Source organism: Primulina huaijiensis, chromosome 8 (assembly GCF_012295235.1).
Source record: "Primulina huaijiensis isolate GDHJ02 chromosome 8, ASM1229523v2, whole genome shotgun sequence".
In the NCBI taxonomy this organism is placed as follows: Eukaryota; Viridiplantae; Streptophyta; class Magnoliopsida; order Lamiales; family Gesneriaceae; genus Primulina; species Primulina huaijiensis.
In genome coordinates, this window is record NC_133313.1 from 19253346 (window position 1) to 19275475 (window position 22130).

At 34.4% G+C, this 22130-nt stretch overlaps 4 protein-coding genes and 1 pseudogene across 5 annotated transcripts; 2 read left to right on the plus strand and 3 right to left on the minus strand.

Annotated features, from left to right (window-relative positions):
- Window positions 1–255: 255 nt before the first annotated feature.
- On the plus strand, window positions 256–3250 carry LOC140982544 (LIM domain-containing protein WLIM2b-like). Its single transcript, XM_073449100.1, has 6 exons — window positions 256–389; window positions 550–754; window positions 1224–1323; window positions 1408–1442; window positions 1522–1611; window positions 2890–3250. The coding sequence occupies exons 2-6, from the start codon at window positions 620–622 to the stop codon at window positions 3097–3099; spliced, it is 570 nt and encodes a 189-aa protein (XP_073305201.1). The 5' UTR covers window positions 256–389; window positions 550–619; the 3' UTR covers window positions 3100–3250.
- Window positions 3251–3485: 235 nt separating this feature from the next.
- Window positions 3486–5711, plus strand: LOC140982545 (proliferating cell nuclear antigen-like; annotated as a pseudogene).
- Window positions 5530–8967, minus strand: LOC140982543 (probable sugar phosphate/phosphate translocator At3g11320). The gene is made up of 4 exons (XM_073449099.1): window positions 8331–8967; window positions 7605–7708; window positions 7257–7485; window positions 5530–6051 (listed from the first exon to the last, which is right to left on the minus strand). Exons 1-4 carry the CDS (start codon window positions 8778–8780, stop codon window positions 5905–5907), a joined length of 930 nt encoding a protein of 309 aa, XP_073305200.1. The 5' UTR covers window positions 8781–8967; the 3' UTR covers window positions 5530–5904.
- Window positions 8968–10899: 1932 nt separating this feature from the next.
- Window positions 10900–14173, minus strand: LOC140983330 (syntaxin-81-like). Of its 2 annotated transcripts, XM_073450327.1 has the most exons (8): window positions 14092–14173; window positions 13881–14007; window positions 13683–13766; window positions 13484–13588; window positions 12337–12480; window positions 11515–11775; window positions 11273–11404; window positions 10900–11114 (listed from the first exon to the last, which is right to left on the minus strand). In XM_073450327.1, exons 1-8 carry the CDS (start codon window positions 14109–14111, stop codon window positions 10971–10973), a joined length of 1017 nt encoding a protein of 338 aa, XP_073306428.1. In that variant the 5' UTR covers window positions 14112–14173; the 3' UTR covers window positions 10900–10970. The 2 variants fall into 2 exon arrangements, with proteins under 2 accessions (XP_073306428.1, XP_073306429.1); XM_073450328.1 differs by having other exon boundaries at window positions 13881–14172.
- Window positions 14174–15037: 864 nt separating this feature from the next.
- Window positions 15038–19027, minus strand: LOC140983400 (proline transporter 1-like). The gene is made up of 8 exons (XM_073450447.1): window positions 19008–19027; window positions 18694–18921; window positions 17453–17677; window positions 17270–17364; window positions 16755–16944; window positions 16514–16638; window positions 16120–16335; window positions 15038–15609 (listed from the first exon to the last, which is right to left on the minus strand). Coding segments are annotated over exons 1-8 (1458 nt in total). The 5' UTR covers window positions 19009–19027; the 3' UTR covers window positions 15038–15231.
- Between the last annotated feature and the right edge of the window lie 3103 nt (window positions 19028–22130).

The following is a 22130-nucleotide window of genomic DNA, read 5'->3' on the forward strand; positions in this document are numbered from 1 at the left end:
TTTATAACTTATTATGTAAAATAGATATCATATAAAATTATGAAATTACATATTTTGTGGAAACTCAAAATATTTAATATAAACGATAAAAAAAATATTCCTCTTTTAGCTCTATTTTTAATAATTATTTAAATTGAAATATTTTAAAATCATAAAATTATTGCATGATCTTTTAAATAGCTTTGGATATTGTTTGGGGGTGAAATCGAATATCTAAATAAATACAGGGACGAGGTTGAAGCTTGCATAAAAAATGGGGGAAGAAGTCGAATTTTACCTGGAGATATTGTGGAAACCACAACCCACCATTTTCAACCATTCTCTCTTGTAAATATATCGCTCAAACTTGACTTTGTACAGCAACTCCTGATCAAGTTTCATCTTTTAAGGTACATTCCGCATTTGACCAGATGGGATTAATCTAAAGATTCCATTTTTCTTCTGAAACTAAGGCTTCAATCCACAGATCGATCTTCCTTTTCAAGATTCTGGGCAAAGGGTTTCTGATATTAATCCAATGACTACTTTCTTTTTGTTCCTATTTTTCAGAGTTGGAAACGTAAGCCTTCCAAGAAGTAGAGCAAAGTGAACCACAAAGTTTAGATCTGTTCAGTTCACAATGTCTTTTACTGGGACACAACAGAAATGCAAGGCCTGTGAGAAGACTGTTTATCCCGTGGAGCTTTTGTCTGCTGATGGAGTTAGCTATCATAGATCTTGCTTCAAATGCTCCCATTGCAAAGGGACTCTTAAGGTATCCCCGAATTATAGTGTAGATTGAAACTTTGTTTTGTAAGCATTTCGATTTGAGTACCCAGCTTTTCTGCGTTTATCTTGAGGAGAAGTTTGAAGTTTTGCTGATTTCTCTGTTTGGTAGTTTGCAATGAGCATTGGCGTTTTAATTTGATGGATTTAGGGTGGACGAAAATCGCAGTCTTGGAAAAAATCAAATAGTGAAATTGATTTTTTTTTTTGTAGATTTGGCCTTGTGTGGGTATTCACTTTTAGTTGGGTTATCAAAGTTCAAGTTTCTAAAGCTAGCTGAGAATATTTTACATATCAAAACTGCAGTAAGTAAAAAAGATCGGACATTAAAATTTATGATTTGGCAATGCATCTTGACAGTTATTGGTGACTTAAAGTTTTATGTTTGGAATGCATAGAGTTTCTTTGTATTTGTAGTAAATGGTGCCCCCCCCCCCCTCCCCCTCTTTTTTTGGCAGTTGAGCAATTTCTCATCAATGGAAGGTGTGCTGTACTGCAAGCCTCATTTTGAGCAGCTCTTCAAGCAAACCGGCAACTACAGCAAGAGCTTTGTTTCACGTATGCGCTTATTCAATAAAACACGACTCTCTACTGAGCTTCTCATGATTTGTTTGATCAGTGACACTGCCTTTTTTCCTGCAGCTGTTAAGTCAGCTGAGAAGTCAACCCCAGAACTGGTAAAATTTCCTGAAGCAAATGTATTGCCTGTGTTTCATTCTCCATGTTTGTCATTCGTATACTTTTTGTGTGATTTAGACAAGGTCACCGAGCAAAGCTGCTGGCATGTTTTCTGGGACGCAGGATAAATGTGCTACTTGTGGTAAAACAGCTTATCCACTGGAGAAGGTACATGTCTCTAGTGGTAACTTATTGTGACATAAATTCAAAAAGTAAATGCGATTTTCTAGTTCTCGCCTCCTTGAATCCACATTCCTCATTTCAATGGCTGCTCTTGGTAAATTTACCAGTCCCAACTTGATAATGTATATAATGACCGTTCCTTTTGTCTAATGATGTCTTTGTGCGCCGTAACATTACCAGATTTCACCATCCCAAGAGATTTACATGTGATGTAGACTTTCTTTTTTTCTATCATCATATAACTATTACCTCATAGCATATGCAAGCAAGTAGTGGTTCTCAGCTTTTATTTTTTGTGATTGTGAATTGAAGTAGTAGATTTGACGTTGGGAAATGAAAACGTGATTTTTTAATTTATTGTTTGTATACTTTATCTAATGGTTAATCCATCGATTTTGATAAGCACTTGTGTGAACAAATATACTTGTTAAGGGAGGTCGGTGGCTAACTAGTGGTCACGTGGCACAAATTTGATGATCTTGGAAATAGAAGCACTACTATTTCGCGTAGAAAATTCAAATTGCTTCACCAATGAGGATTAGAAGTCTGTATCATATTAAAAGATGGATCATTATCTTAATAATATCAAATTTGATTCCAAATGTTAGAAATGAATCATATTTGATATTAACAAGAATATGATGTATCAAAGCAATCCTAGTTTAAGATTAAGATGCATCTGTTGACCTGATTCTACAGCAGTGAGATCGATTTTGTAAATTTTTTGGAGTCGGAGTGGTTTAATCTAGAAGATAGCAAGTGTGGCATTGTGGCTGAAAAGTGAGATATTTACCACACGTGTTTTTAGCTTGATGTTTTAGAGCACAAACACTTTGCATTATACGGCACATCTGATTGATGGATTTACATGGTAGAACCAGACATGTCTTATATGGTATAATTCCATATATATACATATTATCGTTAAACTGTGATCCTCTATGTATATCAAGTGGTTGGATAGGTAAAATTTGCATGAAAGAATATTTTGAGTTAAAGCTCGGGTTTTAGACAGAAATTGTATGTTGGTTGAACTGGATTGCATCCATTGTATAACTTTAAAAGCAAACATAATCCATAATCAGTGATTTTGATTATATGGTGGGCTCATGGGCGATATTTCAAAGGTATTTCAACATGACCCGATTGTTTTATTTTTCTTTGGGATTAACATTAGAACCCTTGAAAGATGGTTGTGCTTTATAAGATAAGGTCATGATCCTAGAGATAAAAGTCATTTTATTCTCTTCGGTAAGTTCTCAGGTGACAGTGGAGAATCAAAGTTACCACAAGTCTTGCTTCAAGTGTTGTCATGGAGGATGCTCTCTATCTCCATCGAACTATGCGGCACTGGACGGAAATTTATACTGTAAACCTCATTTTTCACAGCTATTCAAAGAAAAAGGAAGCTACAACCACTTGATCAAGTCCGCGTCAATTAAACGCCCCACAGCCGTTGCTCCCGATTCTTGAACTCATTCTTGCTACAGTATACTATTTTATTTACTCGTGCTTGTTTGTTTCGGTTTGTTTTCCATTTGTAAAACTCAGAGGCAATCTGTTGTTCGACTTCAATTTATGGAAATGTCTGTCTGTTAATGAATGGAATGGTTTTTCTTGGAAAGATCATTTTTATTTTTTTCTTACAATTTCGTAAGAATGACAATTCTTAGAAATGCTTACAGATCAATTTTATTATATTTAAAATGTTATCAGTTTTATCCATTCTAGAAAACTAAATTATCAGTTATGTCAATTTTTTAAAAAATATTTTTGTATAGGACTGTTTTTGCAAATCATCGTCCCATTATTGTCAAAAATCAAATAATCGAAAATGGTGGGGGAAAAAAAACCAAAATAGGGACTGAAAAAACCGACGGCGTTCCTCGACTGCAAATTTTTTGGGCGGGGATGATGCATTCTTCCTCCCGCCAATTCCACCTCTTCATCTCTCCACTCGCTAGCTCCCTCCCATCACACAATCGAGAAACCCAGAGGAAAAAAAAGCAGAAGACTGCAAAAATGTTTGAGCTGAGGATATTACAAGGGAGTTTGCGGAAGAAAATTCTAGAATAGCTCAAGGATTTGGTGACGGAAGCCAACTTTGACTACTCGGCAAGTGGGTTTCTCTCTTCAGGTCATGGATTTCAGCCTTGTGGCCCTGGTGGCGTTCTTGCTACGTTCCGAAGGATTCGAGCATTACCGGTGCGATCGTAACTTGACAATGGGAATGAATCTGGGTAACATGGCCAAGATGCTCAAGTGTGCAGACAATGAGGATATAATCACGATCAAAGCTGACGATGGCACGGATACTGTGACTTTCATGTTCGAAAGCCCTCGTATGTTTATGAATTTGACATCTTACAGTCATTTATCTGCAAGTTCTTCTGTCTCTTTTTATTTGGTTCGATTTATGAAGCTCAAGATAAGATTGCTGATTTTGAAATGAAGCTCATGGACGATAGCGAGCACCTTGGGATTCCGGAAACAGAACATCGTTAGGATGGCATCTGCAGAATTTGCAGAGATCTCAGCTCCATTGGAGATACAGGTGCTTTTTTCTTGATTAAGTTTTTGGAGTCATTTGATGCAGTTTATTCTATGTCTTTGACACTCTCATGTCACGATCCCTTGGTTGATGCAGTTGTGTTTCTTTAACGAAAGAAGGGGTAAGATTCTCCACTAGAGGTGACATTGGCATAGCGAATAATCTGTAGTCAAAATTCTTCAGTAGACAATGTCTGTATCCATTTTGTAGTTCTTTTATATTTGAAAATTTTCAGAAATTTTCTTAATGAACTGAAACCACATTGTTCTTGCATGTAAGATTTTAGCCTGAAGATGCTACGATCATAGAAATGGAGGAATCAGTTACTCAGACCTTTGCACTGAGGTACATGAACTCATTCGCCAAGGCCACCCAACTTTCGAGCCAAGTGACTCGTTATCATGTCTGCCGATAAACCCGTTGTGGTCGAGTATAAATTTGCAGAAGTGGGTTCTCCGGTTCTATCTTGACCCGAAGCTAGAAGAAGATGAGGATGGTGGAGCAGCTCCGGTGCAGAACAAAGCGAAGATAGAAAGTAAGGCTAAAGTGGGGAAGAAACAGGAGGAAAAAACGGAGCCTTTACTTGTTGGATAAACTGAGCCTAAAGTTGGCAAGAAGCTAAAGGCAGAAGTATATCCCATAGTTGTTGAGGAATCTGACCCGGCAGTTTGAGAAAGAAAGCCTGAAGTGGAAATTGATCATAAAGTGAAAACTAATGGTGAAAGTTGATTTCTTGATGGAAACCAAGCATGAAACTGAAGCTAAGGGTGAATATGAAGCCATGGATGTTGAATGATTTGGGTGGTCTTGTTTGATTTTGTGATATGGTGGTGAGATTCATATTCTGACTGGATGGGAAATAGGGGGTTTGTTTTGTTGTGGTGCAAGTTGAATGATGCGAATATGTAACAAGAATATTTGATCTGAAATGTGTGCTCAGATTGCAAATCTTGATCTATGAAGCTAATTTTACTTTTCAGTTTCTTGAATGGAAGTGGCATTTCAAATTGTGCCAATGTCAGTGTGGTAATAAATACAAAATGAAAAGCAAAAGGTTACAAATTAAATCCCCTCTCTTGAAATACACTAATTAATGGTGCATGGCTTGCCAAATCATGGTGGTATATCACATATCTTTCCTTATGCTTCGTTGTTGCACTTCCATCATCGTAAAAAGAAAATGCCGACTCCAATCCATGTGCTGAATTTTGATGAGTAGACTGATGTAATCGACACAACATCATGTACAACCATTATATACTCAAACAAAATTTAACCACAAAAACTACTATTGAGATACAGCAAGCAAAAAACAGTTATAAAATACAGAGACTAAGGGCACAAGAAATCTGATCGTGGATAAGAATTTCACATTAACACTTTTTCGAGGACTGGGTTCGTCAGAAGAAGATGGAAACTACAAGAAAAAATGTCTTGTTGATCGATTTAATGATAAAAAAAAAAAAAACTATGCTGTATAGGGTGGGTTTTAATAGTTTCTTGAAAGAATACAAGGCAAAAAATAGATCTTTCGGCTGGCAAGAATCAAGGCCACATTTTAGTCATTTATTAAACTTCTACTCTGTAAATCAAGTGATGGTTTGCTGGTACATGTCAAACCTCTTCCTGAGTTTCGAGAGAACAATAGGTTGTTGCTTAAACTTCGTACACCAGCTGCACAGACGACAGCCATCAGCTAAGTTTGCTTTAACTCTTCAGATGTTCTTTCATTTACTTCGCTTCTTGGCTTCACTATAGAGGATGACACCCATCACTGTCAGAGTATACCCGAGCATTCCAGTAACAGAGACGGGATTCTTAAATATCAAGATGGAAATTACCACTGCTACTGCCCCTTTAGCGTTTCCAAGGACCTGAAAGAGTAAACCGTTACACCTAGGAAGGATTCCACTTGGACATTCAACAGGGAAACCAGAAGTAGTATTAGCCAACAGACCATAAGTTAATTGTATTGTTTGGACAGTCATAGCAATGTAAATAGAAATCAAGATTCTAATTCAGATCGTTAGACATAATTATAATGGTTCAAATGGGAATGGGGTATGTTGTTCAAAATGTGGAAAACATATCAAGCTTCCAAAGCAGATTCCCATTCAAACAAAAAATAGTAACATAAATTCAGATGTGTGACTCTTGTCAACAACTGTTACGTGATGATGGTCTTTATTTGACTCAGTTTCTTGAAGAGCTAAAAACAAAGGTCAGAAAATAACTCTAGTACTAAAAAACAAAATTATATATAAAACTTATAATTCAGACATCGTGAAGAAGGTATCCCCAGCTTGTATTGAAATCACTACCCGTGAAGCCAACACGCTATTTCTGGGGCACAAAGATCCTCTCTCAAAATATTTATTTGAATTGCTTATAATCATTTTCCTTTAATAAATAGTGCAGAATGTTATTGGCACTATGAAGGCAAGAAAAAAGGAACACAATTCAGACAATAAGATCTTGTTTATCTTTGTGCCAGGAAGATTTCCCTTCCCAAAAACACACTAATTCCTTCTCATAGATTCAACAAAATCATTACTTTCAACTAACTTTTCTCAATCCCAAAAAAACCTCTATTTTATGTTAAAATATTATCCCAAATATAACATTTTAAAACTTTCAAATTATTTTTTAAAACAGTTTCTGACAGGATTTGACAAATACAATAATAATCATCATTCCACAAAACAAAACCAAATACACAATTTTTTACTTCAAAAAATTTGCCAAAAGTTATTCCAAAATTGCCAAAACAAACAAAAAAGCCCTAGTTCATGGCATCTGAAGCCACGGACCACGTCTCTTAAGGAAGAGTGAACACAAATTCCAAAGTCTACAATTTTTTGTACCCTGTGATATTTAATATATATACATATATGTATATATAAGATATTGCTATTTTGTTCATTAACAAAACTCTCATTATCCCGCATCATTGTTTCATGATGTAAAACCTACCATTAATTCTGGTTAAAGTTCTCATTCGCTGTTGTATATGTAATATTCAATGACAATAAATCAATACAATGAACGGGAATAACTTGGAAAAGGAAGTAAGAATTACCTGAAGAGTAAGAGCGCTGGTGTGCTTTGTGACCAAAAAATTGGTCAAATTTACAAAATATGCAAGTGCAGAATTGAATAGCAGCAACCAAATAATTCTTAGATCCTCTCTTGCGAGTGCCAATGTGATGCCCACTACATTTTCTTCCATAGCGAGTGTTGCAGGAAGTAGAAGTACGACAGCAATAGGAGCCATGTACAGAAGCAGATTCATAGAGTTAAGCTTTTCCCTATATCAGAATAAAATAAAATTTTAGAGCTTATATCAAATTAATTTACAGAAAATAAACATAAAATTCGAGCAATGCGTTAACCAGAATAAAAGATACACCAGGAAACAAAAAACTACCCTTCAGATGAAAGCAAAATTCCCTGAACCACTGATTTAAGTGCCCTTGCAGCTGTTGCACCAACGCACATAATAAATCCAAACAAATGGAAACTCGGTTCGCCCTAATACCAATGAAAGATGGAGAGAATAAAAGAAAAATTAATTTTTCCCAAAGTCATAAAACAAGAAGTTCAGCTGTTAGACGTGCGAGAAGTAGAAAAATTGGTGATACATGCTTTCATATTTATTTTGCAGCCTCGACTTATCTTAACTAAAAAAACATATCGTCAAAATTGGTCATTACCGTTGAGCTACGCATTTTATTATCCATGAAAATTATTCCCAATGTATTCAGACATCATCCTCAAGCTCATAATATATTCTAGTATAAATTACAAAAAACAGCAAGTACCGCTAACTCTAACGAGTAGATAAGCGTACAACAGTTCTCCCAGGACCTCTCACCGACTCAATCCACATCAAATCGATGAGGATACATGGAAAAAAATGATGCTTGATCAAGAAAATTCAATAGCAACTCTACGATGTACCCATTAAAAACCATATTAATCGGGGTCACACTGAGAAATGTAATAGATGAAGGGCGACGAGATATTTTGAACTTATAAAAAAATTAAATAAAAATTTTGAATTTTCTCATATGCTACTCATCCAGCTAAATCAGCCCCATATATCGATCAATATCTTAATCAAAACACAAAAGAACAAAAAATGAACGTATACCCCGCTAGCAATCACCACTCCGGTAACAACTGGAATCAACGTCACGTAAGTCAACCATGCCTCTCGTTTCAGCGTCATTAAATACGCAAACACTGCCGTGAAGAAAGGCGTGGTTGCCCCAATCGCCTGATTAAAGCTAACAGGCAAATACTTGAGCGAAACATTCCCACTAACCACCGACGCGCAGAAAATCAAGCTAAGAGCCGAAATCTTCATAAACTGAACCCTAGATCTTATCGTCTGCATCGGCACCATCTTCATCCACACGATCGCGATGTAGCTGAGCAATGAGCAGGCAGTCATGTGGCACATCGTCAAGAAAATCGGATACCTGAACCCGTAATTGCTCAACAAGTACTTGTTCAATAACAAAACCCCAATGTTGGAGGAATACCATGCCGACACCAATCCGATTGTGAAAAATCGGCCCGTGGATTTCATCGCGGACATCTTTCCTAAATCTACCAAATCAAATTATTAAATTACGAGCGAAAAACGCACCTAAAAAAATGATCTTTCTACGAAGTGGTAGATATAGATTTTTTAATGGATAAATTAGGGTCGATGGAGGAGGAGGAAGAAGTGAAGAGATCTGAGATGCATCTGTGAATGAATTGAGAATTTCAGTGGAAGGAATGAAATCNATATATATATTAGATTAAAAGTTATAATATATGAAATAAAACTTCAGTCACTTTAGTATCTGAATTTGGCCCGAATTGATTATATCAAACTAAATTTATACATTTAACCAGTAAATTGACTTAAAACCACAAAAGATTAAACAGAACATCGCGTTTTAAACTGATTTATTAAATTTTCCGTTTTCTCATCATATATAAAAGTTAAACACGCGAAACATGTGAATACATAATTTTCAAGATACGATATTCATTGTGTGTGTTCTTGAGACGCCCTTGATATGAGAAACACAATTTGCATTTCAAAACTAGCTGGTTAATTCTGATGGAGTAGGTTTCTTGTGAGACGATCTCACGAATCTTTATCTGTGGGACTGGTCAAACCTACCGATATTCACAATAAAAAGAAATTATCTTAGCATAAAAAGTAATATTTTTTCATGGATGACCCAATAAAAAATCTGTCTCACAAAATACGACACGTGAGACTGTCTCACACAAATTTTTGTCATTCTGATGACATGCATTCAACAAACATGTAATATAATTTAGTAATTTTTCAAATTCGGTCCAAATTTGTAGTATTAGTCAAATTTTTTTTATTTATTATTTTTTATCATCGTTCTTTAATGAATTAGAACCAGTTGAGACTGCCAGTCTTTGGTTTTATTGTATTTATTTATGATTTTTTTTTAAAAAAAAATCAAATTGAAGTACTATAAGTAGAATCAGATCAGAAGCAATCGCATGATAATTTCCCACGATTTGACAACTAAACAAACCAACCGACCTTCAGTTTGAAGTAAAGGTGTAGTTAAGCATAAATCATAACTACAAATTATTATTATTATTTTTTTGTTATGAGCAATTCTGCAACCTGTATGGAAAAATTTCATTCTAATTCATATATGTCGCGTAAATAACTAAATATATTGTTGGATAATTACATTTACCTCTTTTGAGGTTTATCATAGTTTAAAAAATATATTAAACTATATTTAGATGTTATATTTAACTCTTGAGATTTCAATTTAATTCTTTCTAAAATTACAAACACTTCCATCACGTTTACATTTATATTACGATTTAAGTCTTTAGGATTGTATTTATCTGGCATTTTTAGAGAGTTAAATGTAAAAAAATACAAACACGAGGATGATATATGTAACGATAAAATTTATCGTATTTATTTATTATTTTTCACGAGTCTAAAAGAGAGTTATATGTAATATTTAAGTATAGTTGGATTTTTTTTTTACTATCACAAATTTAAGAGGAGATAAATGTAATTAAGCATGTTTGAATTATTTGAGGGGAAGAACCGAGAACGTGCCGTGATGCGCAAATAAATGCATGGAGGAAGCAAAGGTTTGACTTAACAATTGTATTTAAATTTGGGTTAACCCAAACATAGTTGAATGTAAACCAATTAATATATATATTATTTTTCTAATATAAATAAATAACAAGAGATCGAAAAACTATCTGGCTGCATGGCATTTGCCAATTGTTTTTGTTGAATTAATATAATCAAATACATAAATGAATAAAATAATGGCAAAAACTTGTGTGAGACGGTCTCACGAGTCGTATTTTGTGAGACGAATCTCTTATTTGGGTCATACATGAAAAAATATTACTTTTTATGCTAAGAGTATGACTTTTTATTGTGAATATCGGTTGATTGACCCGTCTCACAGATAAAGATTCGTGAGACCGTATCACAAAAAACCTACTCTAAAATAATATAGCTGAGAAGATGAAATATTTGTTGTTCTTGAGATTCCCTTGATTCTGGGAACACGATTTGCATTTCAAAAACTAACTTATCTTATCTTCTTAATAATAGTATCGAAAGATTTAAAACAAGAAGTTATTTTATGTGATATTAACATGAGATTTAGGTTGTCACTTCTAATGCAAAGATAAAATAAGGATATTTAGTAGCACTGTCAAATGAGCAAAATGGAAAAGAAGACAATAAGAACGATGTTTTAATTTAATTATACCAATCAAGAAACAGGACTGAAAAGGTCAGGACAACCAAAAAAAGCAGAAGAAAAGTTCGGCTACCGCCACTTCGTTTAATGGCTTGTGACAACTCTTCGTTTCCAAGCTCAACATTTTTTGTTGCTTCAATTGCCTGTAAAATTTGAAATAATAAAGCATCAATTTCGACAGCATATATCAAACTGCTAATCATCGAATACACAGTAGTAGCGCACAAGTCAGATATTAGATACATCTCGTGTGAAGAGAAATGGTTTCTCTTGGGATGAAAATGAACTTGTACTTACTGACCTGCTCGTATAGATATTCTATTTGTTGTGCCTGTTGCAATACATGAGTGGACATGAGATGGTTCAGAGCACTTATTTCCACCATCTTTGTTTCAGTTACTTGAACAGCATCCAACATGCTGGCCAACTCTACCTGCAGCAACAGGTACGGATGCAGAAAGAAGCTTTAAAGTGAATCATCATACAAATTTATCACGCTGTGTTACAAGGAAATTTTAACTAGTCAAACATAAAGTCGATTACCTGGAGGGTGTGTGTCTCATCATCCAACAGTTGTTTCTGCATCCTAACCGGCTCAGTTTTATCTTCATCGGGCTCTCTTACTTCTAAATTACGTCCATCTCTAGGTTCTATAGAATGAGAGTTCTCAGTAGCATCAGCTGGAACAGCCGCCTTCGGTTTTCTTCTAGGCGCTACCCAGTTGATGGCTTCTTGGAAGCGCAATGCTCGAAGCTTATCAAACTGCGACGTCACTGAATGCAGTTTCTCACTTAAAATTAACACCTGCATTAGGAACAGGAGACACTTGACACATCGACAAGGTTATTATAATGCAAATGCCAAAAAATTATGTATGCAGCACTCAATATAGATGACTCTGGAACCAACTATTTGGGTAGCTGAGTTTTACTTTGAGATGTAGATGCCTTTTTCTGTTCAGAATATTGAAATCAAAATGGAGGAAAAGCTATTCGGTGCCACAGCACCTTGCACCTTGCCATTCTATCTGAACCAAATTCCAGAGTAGCTAATTTAATACCAAGTTTAAGAAGAAATCTACGGATGCCAATATGATACGTAATTCAAGGCTGCAATTGTATACTCCTTGGGAAAAAACATGAAAAAATAAAAGTTTGTTTCCTGTACAATTATTAATAAAGATCCTGAGAGGTAAAAAAAGCTACCAGACAGTAATGAATTAACATGTTTCTTGATTTCAACAAACTAAGATTAACGGATCAACCAAATATACCAAGGTTGGGGTGGCTGTTTTGCCAAAACTTGAATCCTAGGTTTGAATCAAACTGTATTTGGGGTAAAAAAAACTCAAGAAAAAACTCGTACCACTCCATGTTTGTGCGCTATAGTATCAGTATTTGAATTATCACTTCTGATGCTAAGCCATCCCTTTGCATTTGCATCCTCCTCGTTTATGCTATTTTTGAGAACATCTATTCTCTCTTTACACGTTTTAATGAAAATCGTAACCTGCAAATGTAGAGTCAGTAAAAAACGCGCTGGCAAATAGTACCATCAAGCAAGATCGTTATGTAATCAGCTAAAAAACAGAGTAAAAAACTGATACATGTTACAAATATATCACAAGCTATTGATCTCCACTCATTTTGATGCAGGAAATCTTTCTATATATCCTCAATGACAAGTTAAAAAGACTCAAAGTTCTAATCTTTGGTTCAAAGAGCTGCAGAGATGGACCCTTGGAGAAAAGTGAAAAGGCATGGTACACATAATGCATCAAAAGTTTGGAGAATAATACAAAAGAATGCACAATCAAGCTCTCTATGTGAAAGTGCATGTGGCATAGTGAACACGAACGAAACCGATTCAGAGACCAATACTTGACGCAACATGAAAAGTTGTAAAAGAAGATAAACAACAGGAAATGACATTGGACAGTTGAGCTATACAGACATGTCTTGGTTTAAGGAGGTGACTGTAAGTTGAACAGTGAGGATTAAATTCAGCAGGGCATACTAAAGATGAAGTTAAGTCATGGGAATTATGTTACACAATCAAATAAAATGAAATTGTAAGTGGCATGATATATACATATGATTCACTAAGAGGGAACTGTATGTGGCACAACAAGTATTTCACAGATTAAAAAACATAAGTTTGCTCTTCATTATTGATTGCTAATCATTTAATGTACTGTCATTTTTCACCTGAACTATGTCCAAAAGGTTGAATTTTTTAACATGGTAGTTACAGAAATGCGACTGAAAACTGACAAATACTTTATGTGATACACGCGTGAAGTGGAAAGCCACACCCTGGGGAGAGATAATACGCATCCAGAACGATTTCAAGAATGAGGAACAAAAGGGTCCCGACAAAAAACAATGTGGCAAGTATGTGGATAACTACACACGACACCTGAGGACGGATAATGTACCTACAATCACTAAAAATACGCTTTCACATCAATAGGTAACCAAGTCTTCAAAATAAAAAACACAAAATGTATTACCTCATGTTCAATGCTATCTCTCTCTTGTTCTGTGGTACGGCGTGGATCCACATAATCCTTCTTATGCTTCATCAAGAACTCCTCCAAAGTTCTGATACTTTCAAGCTAGCAGATAAAAGGTCAAAAGAGCATCAAATAACATATAAGTCGAGAGAAATATGGCAAAGATCAAACATTGTCTTCAAAACTAAATGCATACAGTAGTTAGTGCAGCTTTTGTGAATGGCCCTCTCTCCCCATTTTTTCTCATTATAAAAGTCGCCATAATTGCCGCCGTTTTGGACTGCCAAATTAAGGTTTTGGAGCTAAAATAATCGTCGAACGATGGAGAAGGGTTTTTCCAAAAAACGATGAACACAAAACGAAAAGGAAAACATTGGACACAAAAAGAAGAAACCTCGGTATATCCAGAATTGACCGCCGCACGGTGCACGGCATCTTTGAAATCTTCTGTCCTATCTCTAACTCTTACTACTCTAGCCATGGTCTCAGATCCGAATCGCGAGAAAGAAATGATCGAAATTCTGCAAAAATACAACAGAAGACAATTGCGGCGAGATTTCAAATTTACCCAAGCAACTCAGTAACAGAAAAGAATCCTTCTCAACCTTAAAATCGAATGAAACATGAAACAAATCGGAAAAAAATAAGTAATCCGACAGGTCAGGCGATCACTGCTAAAAAACTATAATTTTTTTAATTAAATAGTGCTGCACAATATTTAACAGAATTAAAACAAAAAATTATGAGAATATAACACCGTTTGAAAAAACTAAATAAATATATGATTATTACATTCAATGTTAATCAATCATTAAATACTGTTATTTTTTTTTATCAATCTCTTCTCACCATCTTATTCAATTATTTCAAAAACATTTGATCCTTTTAACTGAAAAAATAAAAAGTTCTGCTTTGTTTGTTCCGTTACTTTGATGTTCATAGAACATATATTCATATATAAATTAATAAATTAACTAAACAAATAAAATTCTAATACGAGGGTCAGCGGTCAGCCCGACCCAACCCGCAACTTAAGCGGGTTCAATCTGGTAGGTCCACCTCCAAATAGATTGATGTTTCAACAATCCAACCCGTCTATTTCATATGACAAGATGGATTAACCCGACAAGCATATCCTATTTTTACATCTTTTTTACCATTATTAATTTTTCAAAACGATGACCTATTTGTGTAAATGTCGCATACGAGGATGAACACTTTTTGAAATTCAATTATAACATATTTATCTTCAACTTAACAAAAATCAAGATTTAGAGAAATTTCTCGGGTGATCATTTTGGTTTCGTAATTTACACATTTTTTATTTATAATAATGTTGTAAATTAATTCAAGATTTCCATCTACTAACTTTCATTTTTTTCAATGATAGTTTTTTTTTCATTACAACGATGATGTGACATCATTTATGCTAGTAATAATCGACGTCATATCAATATTTAGGTAAAAAATAATTAAAATTGAAAAAATATAAATATGCAAGCTAGTGCAGTGAGAATATGAATTAACTATAACATGATAAAAAATAGAAAATATGCAAGTTACGAAGCCAAAAATATTATTCTCCTGATTTCTTGGGACATCAGCGATTGAGCTTCCAAGAGTTTGTGGTAGGTTGGCGTTTAAAATCCATAGGCGTAGAATTATGTAGGAAAACGACTAAAAATAAAACAAAAACAATGTATTTTTAATGGTACAACTCTTCAATCAATTGAAAAGAGAAATAATCATAAATCTGCAAAAACATGATAAGTACTAGAATCCACAGCAATAAGCCTCACTGCAGAAATTGCTGCTGCAACAGACATGCATCCGAAAACCAGGACATTTAGCCAATGCCAAGACTTCTGCAAGGATGTAAGCTTATTCTTCTTGGCCACAAGATACATGTGGTTTGCAAGAATAAATGTGAGAGGGAATGTGCTAATAGCTCCTGTAAGACTCATGAAATCGCCCAAGAATGGTAGCAAGGCTGCAACGAAGGAGGTCATCCCTAGATAACCGCCCCTAACTAAGATCCTGAAAGACAAGTTGCGTAAAGACAGCGCACTTCCTTTTATCCCATATTTTGTGTCCAAGTATTCATACATCGGACTCGCAAAAATCTGAGAGCAAAAAATGATGATTCTGGAGTCAATATATACATAAATCCTAAAGATTTCGATAAACTGCAGTAGAAGTTCTTGATTGTGGTCTTATATTGTACAGGAATTCGCACCCACACTCAGTTTTTAACAAACTGTTGAACACATCAATCAAAAACTTTAAACACATATGGGACATATACGTACAATAATATATGCTACACAAAGCATACTTCTCTCGGTGTAGTATAGATTAGATCTCCTTCTTCAAGTTAGAATACAGATTTAGTGACGCACCAGAGCGTAACATAAGTCTGTTGTCTTTTATAAAGCTTCACAACTGTAACCTTAGAAGGGGTATATTTTGCATTGAAAAGGTGTAAACGTAAGGTTATATAAAGGCAATTCAAAGGTGCTGTGGTAAACGGGTTTCATTTGAGGGGGTTTTGATTTAAGTTACCTCAAAATATTTTCATAAAATGAAAATTGGGTAAATCGAGATAAAAGTAGAAAAGGGATGACGATGAATACATGTAAAGCAATGATTGTCTGCAAGAAAGCCGAAATGTTAGCAAAAGCCTTGATCCAAGTTGGACCATTAACATTGTTGAGCAAGTAGGCTGATGTCTTCGAACCATAAGCCCAGTATCCCATAAAGGTTACTGCAAACATTGGCACAACCCCAAGTGTGAACTGAAAATACAGAGCCTTCATCATGTTCTCAACAACTGGTTTTCTAACTGTTGCCTGTCAAAAAGACGAATAAACACCAGAGTTGATCAAAAACCGAATCTATAATCTCTAAAATGATTGTATGAAAGCAATTCAGACGCCAGAAAGTCACATGTAAAGTCTCCTTAAAGACCCTACTGTTCATTATACATGCTATTCATATGGAAAGTTCCTCGTTAATTTTCTTTCTTACCTGTATTTCTGGAAGCATTCCAGTATTGAAGGCAAAAACAAGATTTGCAGAAGCACCAATGGTAGTAAAAATCTTGTCTGTGACTGATCCTGGAATTTCGTAATCCCTGGGAGGAGCTTCAGTGCCTATTGCAAATAAATGGTTTCCTCGTCACAAACTTAAAATATATTCTGCTCCCAGAAACTGGATTTTGGTACATCTTGACTTGCAAAATATAAACAAGAAAATGAGGATAGTATACCATCTTTCAGTGCCAGTGCAAATCCTATGATGATGTACACCAGACTAAAGAACGTTGAAAATGCCAGCCATATACGCAGTGCTGACAAGTGGGGTATGGCCATGGCAAAGAGAGCACAGGCCAGCCCCGCTATGGCAATGGCATATGGAAGTTTCATGGAGTTGTCACCATGAAAAAGAACATAGAAAGCCTGTGAACCATAAGAATAAAGAAAATCAAGTAAAGCCTCGAGGTCTTTATAAGAAAATCCCAGTTTCTCAACAATTCATGGCATAGATAGGTATCATGCTTCAAGATTTTGAAGGTACTGAAACATTCAGAAATTTGCAGCAGCAATCAATTAATTAATATATCAAAGGAAAGTTGAAATGAATTCGAACCTTATTCTCTTCTCTGACATCGTGTTAGAATTCCACAAGTATAAATACATTGACAAAAGTTAAATAAGAGGAATTGAGAAGACTATCCTCCAAACTCAAACATGGGACTTTGAAACAACAAAAATAGTAAAGTACCTTAAAAGCCTGACCGGCTAAAATTATAAATCCAACATTGATCATGAAGAGATTCACATACTGCAGTGCCCATGTCAGAGAATACGCCTTTCTACCTATAAAAATAAAGCTTAGAATGTTCCACTCTGAAAGAAAAGGGACTGGAATACTTGTTTTCATGTTGTTATTCATTTTTACTCTTACCATATATAAATCCTGCAAGGTCTCTGTATCTGATATGCCTCTTTCCTCCGAACTCATGAAGCTTGGCAACAAGAGCATTTGCATACAAAGATATTGCTGTTGCAAGGATAAGTCCTACCACACCTCCTATCCAACCCAACGGAACCATGACAGTGCCAGAGTACCCCAGCACATAGGCACTGTTGATCCCAGTAGTGAGAACAAATCCCACTTGAAACCATGAATCTACAATAACATAACAAGAATAAGCCAAGATTGTTCGAAGTAGAGTAAAATAAAACACATCACATGCCATCAGTTCAAAGCTAAAATCATCACATTGATGTTTGAGGGATGAACAGTTCCACTAAAAGTACACTGAATCTTTATAGTATTTGAATCTAATTTAAGCCCAAAATGTTTTGTTCGATGGATTTGCGCTCAAATCACTACGATTATTAACAGTTTATTAATATATTTCAAACTAAAAGTATAGAGTTCGAATTCAAATTCTACTTCTATATATAAATGAAATTACATAATATAATAGTCAAGTATCATTCATATTTCCATATTTTGAAAAAAAAATGAGTATCATTAATTAGGCTATATAATGTTCATTCAGGATATCCTAAAATAGCTATAAGATACAGTTTAAAAGTATACATCATACGTGGCACATGTAAAAGGTTCAAAATAAAACATTTTATACCAACAAATTTTCCAGTATTAGAAAGAAAATTTCGCTTTATTAACATAAGGCAAAACAAATTAAATCTCAAAATCTGATCAAGTTTTCCCGATTGAAAAATTTTGAAAACATAACATCCTCAGAATGGAATACTTACACATGCAAAGCGAAAATCACAAATAAAAATATCCAAAACGACTCAAGTCGAACCCAGAAAGTCACTAAATCTTGGCAAAAACTTGTGTGAGACGGTCTCACGGGTCGTATTTGTGAGACTGCTATTTTATTTGGGTTATCCATAAAAAATATTACTCTTTATACTAAAAGTATTATTTTTATTGTGAATATGGGTAGGGTTGACCGTCCAGATTAAGGTGCGGGAGACTGTCCCATTCCTAAATCTTTTATTTCATAAAGCATGAGTTTTAACCCGAAATATACTGAGCGAATGAAAACCCCTTCGGCAATCAACGTTTCCTATAAAATACTGGATCTAAATAATAAATAAATAAATAAACAAAAAGTCNAAAAAAAAAAAAAAAAAAAAAAAAAAAAAAAAAAAAAAAAAGACCATGGCTAATTTGATGGGCGGTGTCTGGAATTTCGACAGCCAAATGATCATCGGAATAGACTTTTCCCGCAGCGGCGGAGCTCCCAACGCTGTCATCTCCGCCTTGGCCACCCATTTCCAGCACCACCTCACCACCACCTTCTTCTCCTGCTCCCGATAGCAAACCAATAACCTCCTCTTCAGATATCACCAAAGCCAGGCCTTCTTCCTCCTCTCTTTTCCCCGCCACTATTTATCAGTGCCCAATAAATAATCCAATAAATAAATAAAAAAAACCCGAAATACAACACATAACTTGCAGAGATCGAGCGTACTTTGAGAGAAAACGAGAGGAAGAATTAACAGCTTAATCGTGTGTCGTAAATTTTCTATAAAAAAAAATATCTTTTTGCGTCATAATTGGTTATTCGTTAATTCTCTTAAATAAATCTAATCCAACGAATTTTAATTCATTTTATTTATACAAAAAGAAAGCCATTGATTGGTTAGTTAGTCCCATCAAATCAGCATATTGGTTCCATGGTTGCATTACCGTCAAATGTGGACCGTTGATTAGATTTGTGATTCGTTAGGATTCGTTAGATACTGCCAACTGGAGGCTGCTTCTCCCCACGGGGCTAACAATCAATAAATGTTGCTTCCTAGTATACTTCACGTGATAGTCCGAATGTTTCTAATAAATTATTTGTAATAATGTGTCAAAAATGAATCTTGACTTGTCAGTTTTGACCTAAAAAATTATTAGTTTTTTCGAGTTCTGATCAAATCGAGTTGAAATATATTAATTTTTTATTATATGTATCGATATTATAAATTTTCATCATGTAATATTATTTTTTAAACAATTATTAATTGTTTATAATAAGTATAACGTAAATTTTCTACAAATAGGATTTCAAATTTATGAATTTGTTCAAAAATGAGGATGTTTGATTAAATATTTATTTTATAAAATATTGAATTTTTTTAACAATTTATTGAAAGTGATTTTGTGATGCTTGAACTTTTTTTTTATTTTATTGTATTGATTTCATAAATTTTTATCATGTAATTTTATTTTATGGAGTATTTGAATTTTTTAAACAATTAAATCTTTTATAGATTAACTAATAGGTTAGACAACTTCTACTCTTAAATTTAAATATTTAAATTTATGAAATATAATTATTATATATTTAGACGATATGTGTTTAAATTAAAATATTTATTATGTGTTTCGAATTTTTATTTAATTATTTTGTTAAATAATAAAATAATAATGGTGCATAGTAAAAAAAAATCATATATTTAAAAAATTATAAATCTTTTCAAAAAATAAAATAATATCATGTCGATCTAGTTGGTTGGGGTTTGGGTCTGGGTTCATAGTTTTCGGGTTTGTTCAAGTAGGGCTTGGGTTGGGAAATTTGTTTTAATAACCATGTTTCAACTCGACTCACCCGGACTGACACCCTTGCGTGGCATGCTATGTCCATGTTCTGAATTTTTCTCCCAGGCACACTAGGGCGGTAATAAAATATCGTCCTAGTATGATTCCTTTGTTCTATCAATTATTCCTTCATCAACACGTGTTGGGACAGTCAAGAATTACCGCCCTAGCATGCCTTATTCTGTTTGGGCTTCGATTTATCCATAGTGCGTGCTGGGGTGGTCAAGATTTTCAGTCATAGAGCGCCGACTCTGTCCCAGTACCTCTTGTGACACTTTTTGCACCAACCGATGTGAGGAATGACCCATATGCATAAATTATGACAAAAATAAATGAAATATGAGCTCAACACAATAAACTAATGTAAAAATGGACTAAAAACAACACAATAAAACATGAAAAATGAAACATATCAACATCTTTATACTACCTTTTTTCTCGTCATCGAGCAAAATAGGTTACAAGACACAAAGAACGACAAAAAACAAAAGATAGTTAAATGGAGATCTCATGACTCCTTTTCACGCCTTAGTGAAACTCTGACATACTTCCCATGAATCAAATCACAACATGAATTTATCGTGTTTAGGAAGCTTGGATTGGGAGAGCCAAATCCTACATGGTATCTTTGCAGTTGGACAGATAGATCCATAAAATACCCAAGAGGAATTATTGAATGAGTTAGTTGAAGTGGAAAAATTTATTTTTCAAGTTGATTTCATGGTGCTTGATATGCAAGAAGATTTGGATATGCCATTGATATTGAGTCAAAGTTTCCTTGCAACTGTAAAAAAACTTATAGATATCCAATAAGGGAAGTTAAGATTAAATGTAAGAGATGAAGAAATTACCTTAAATGTTTTTAATGTCCTCAATTAGCACACACTGCACAATCAAGATTGTTTCAGAATTAATGATGCTTTAGATTAACATGTTTGTAATTTTGTGCATGACGTTTTGAAGGATCAAGTGGAGGTCATACTCACTAATGATGAGCATGAAGAGGAATTTAATGAGGAGAAAAATGACATTGTGGCATATTTCAATGTCAATCCTCCACTGAATAAGCTAGTCATATTTAGACTATAAGAGTTTGGAGATAAAAGAGACTTGGTTACTCAGAAGTCAACTATAGTCTATAGAAGAACTACCCATTCTTGATCTCAAACTACTCTCACACCTGAAGTATGATTATTTAGGTGAGAATAATAATTTACCTGTTATTATTTCTTTTTCTTTGACAAATGTGATAGAGACGAAGTTATTGAAAGTTTTGAAAGAGCACAAGAAGACATTTGCTTGGAAGGTGGCATACATCATGTGATAAATTCATCAATCTGCATACACAAAATCTTGATGGAAGAGAAGTACTCACATTTGGTATAATACCAGAAGAGACTAAAATAAAGACAAAAATATTATTTTTTATTTCTTAAATTAACATTACACCAACATTTTTTTTTCAAAATTATAATTATGACTTATTTTCAATATTATAAGTCTCAAATTTATACGCAAGAACAACGTATATATTTAAGAAGAATGATAAAACAGGATGGACGAGAGGAGCAGAGAGGAGGAAGAAGAGACGAGCAATACATGGCATCGTTTGGAGAGGAGCTTCGGCAAATTCCTACGGCGGTTCATGCTGCCGGAGGACGCGAAGATGGATGAAATCAAGGTGGCGATGGAGCATGGGGTGCTTACCGTAACTGTGCCGAAAGTGGAAACGAGGAAGGCAAATGTGAAGGCCATTGATATAAATATTGAATCCGTAATTTAGTGTGATTATGTGTTATATAATCGAAATAAAATGTTTCTTGGCAACTTTTCTGGTTTTGTATTTGTTTTATTACTAAAAAGTTGTAAATATTTTAGTATCTAATTAGTTATAATGATTATTTTATGATATTATTTAATCATTTATGAATGAACGGCACTATATCGATTTGTTTTCCTTTCCAAGTAAAGGAAAAAGAAAATCCCAGGTTGCATGATTTCTGATTTT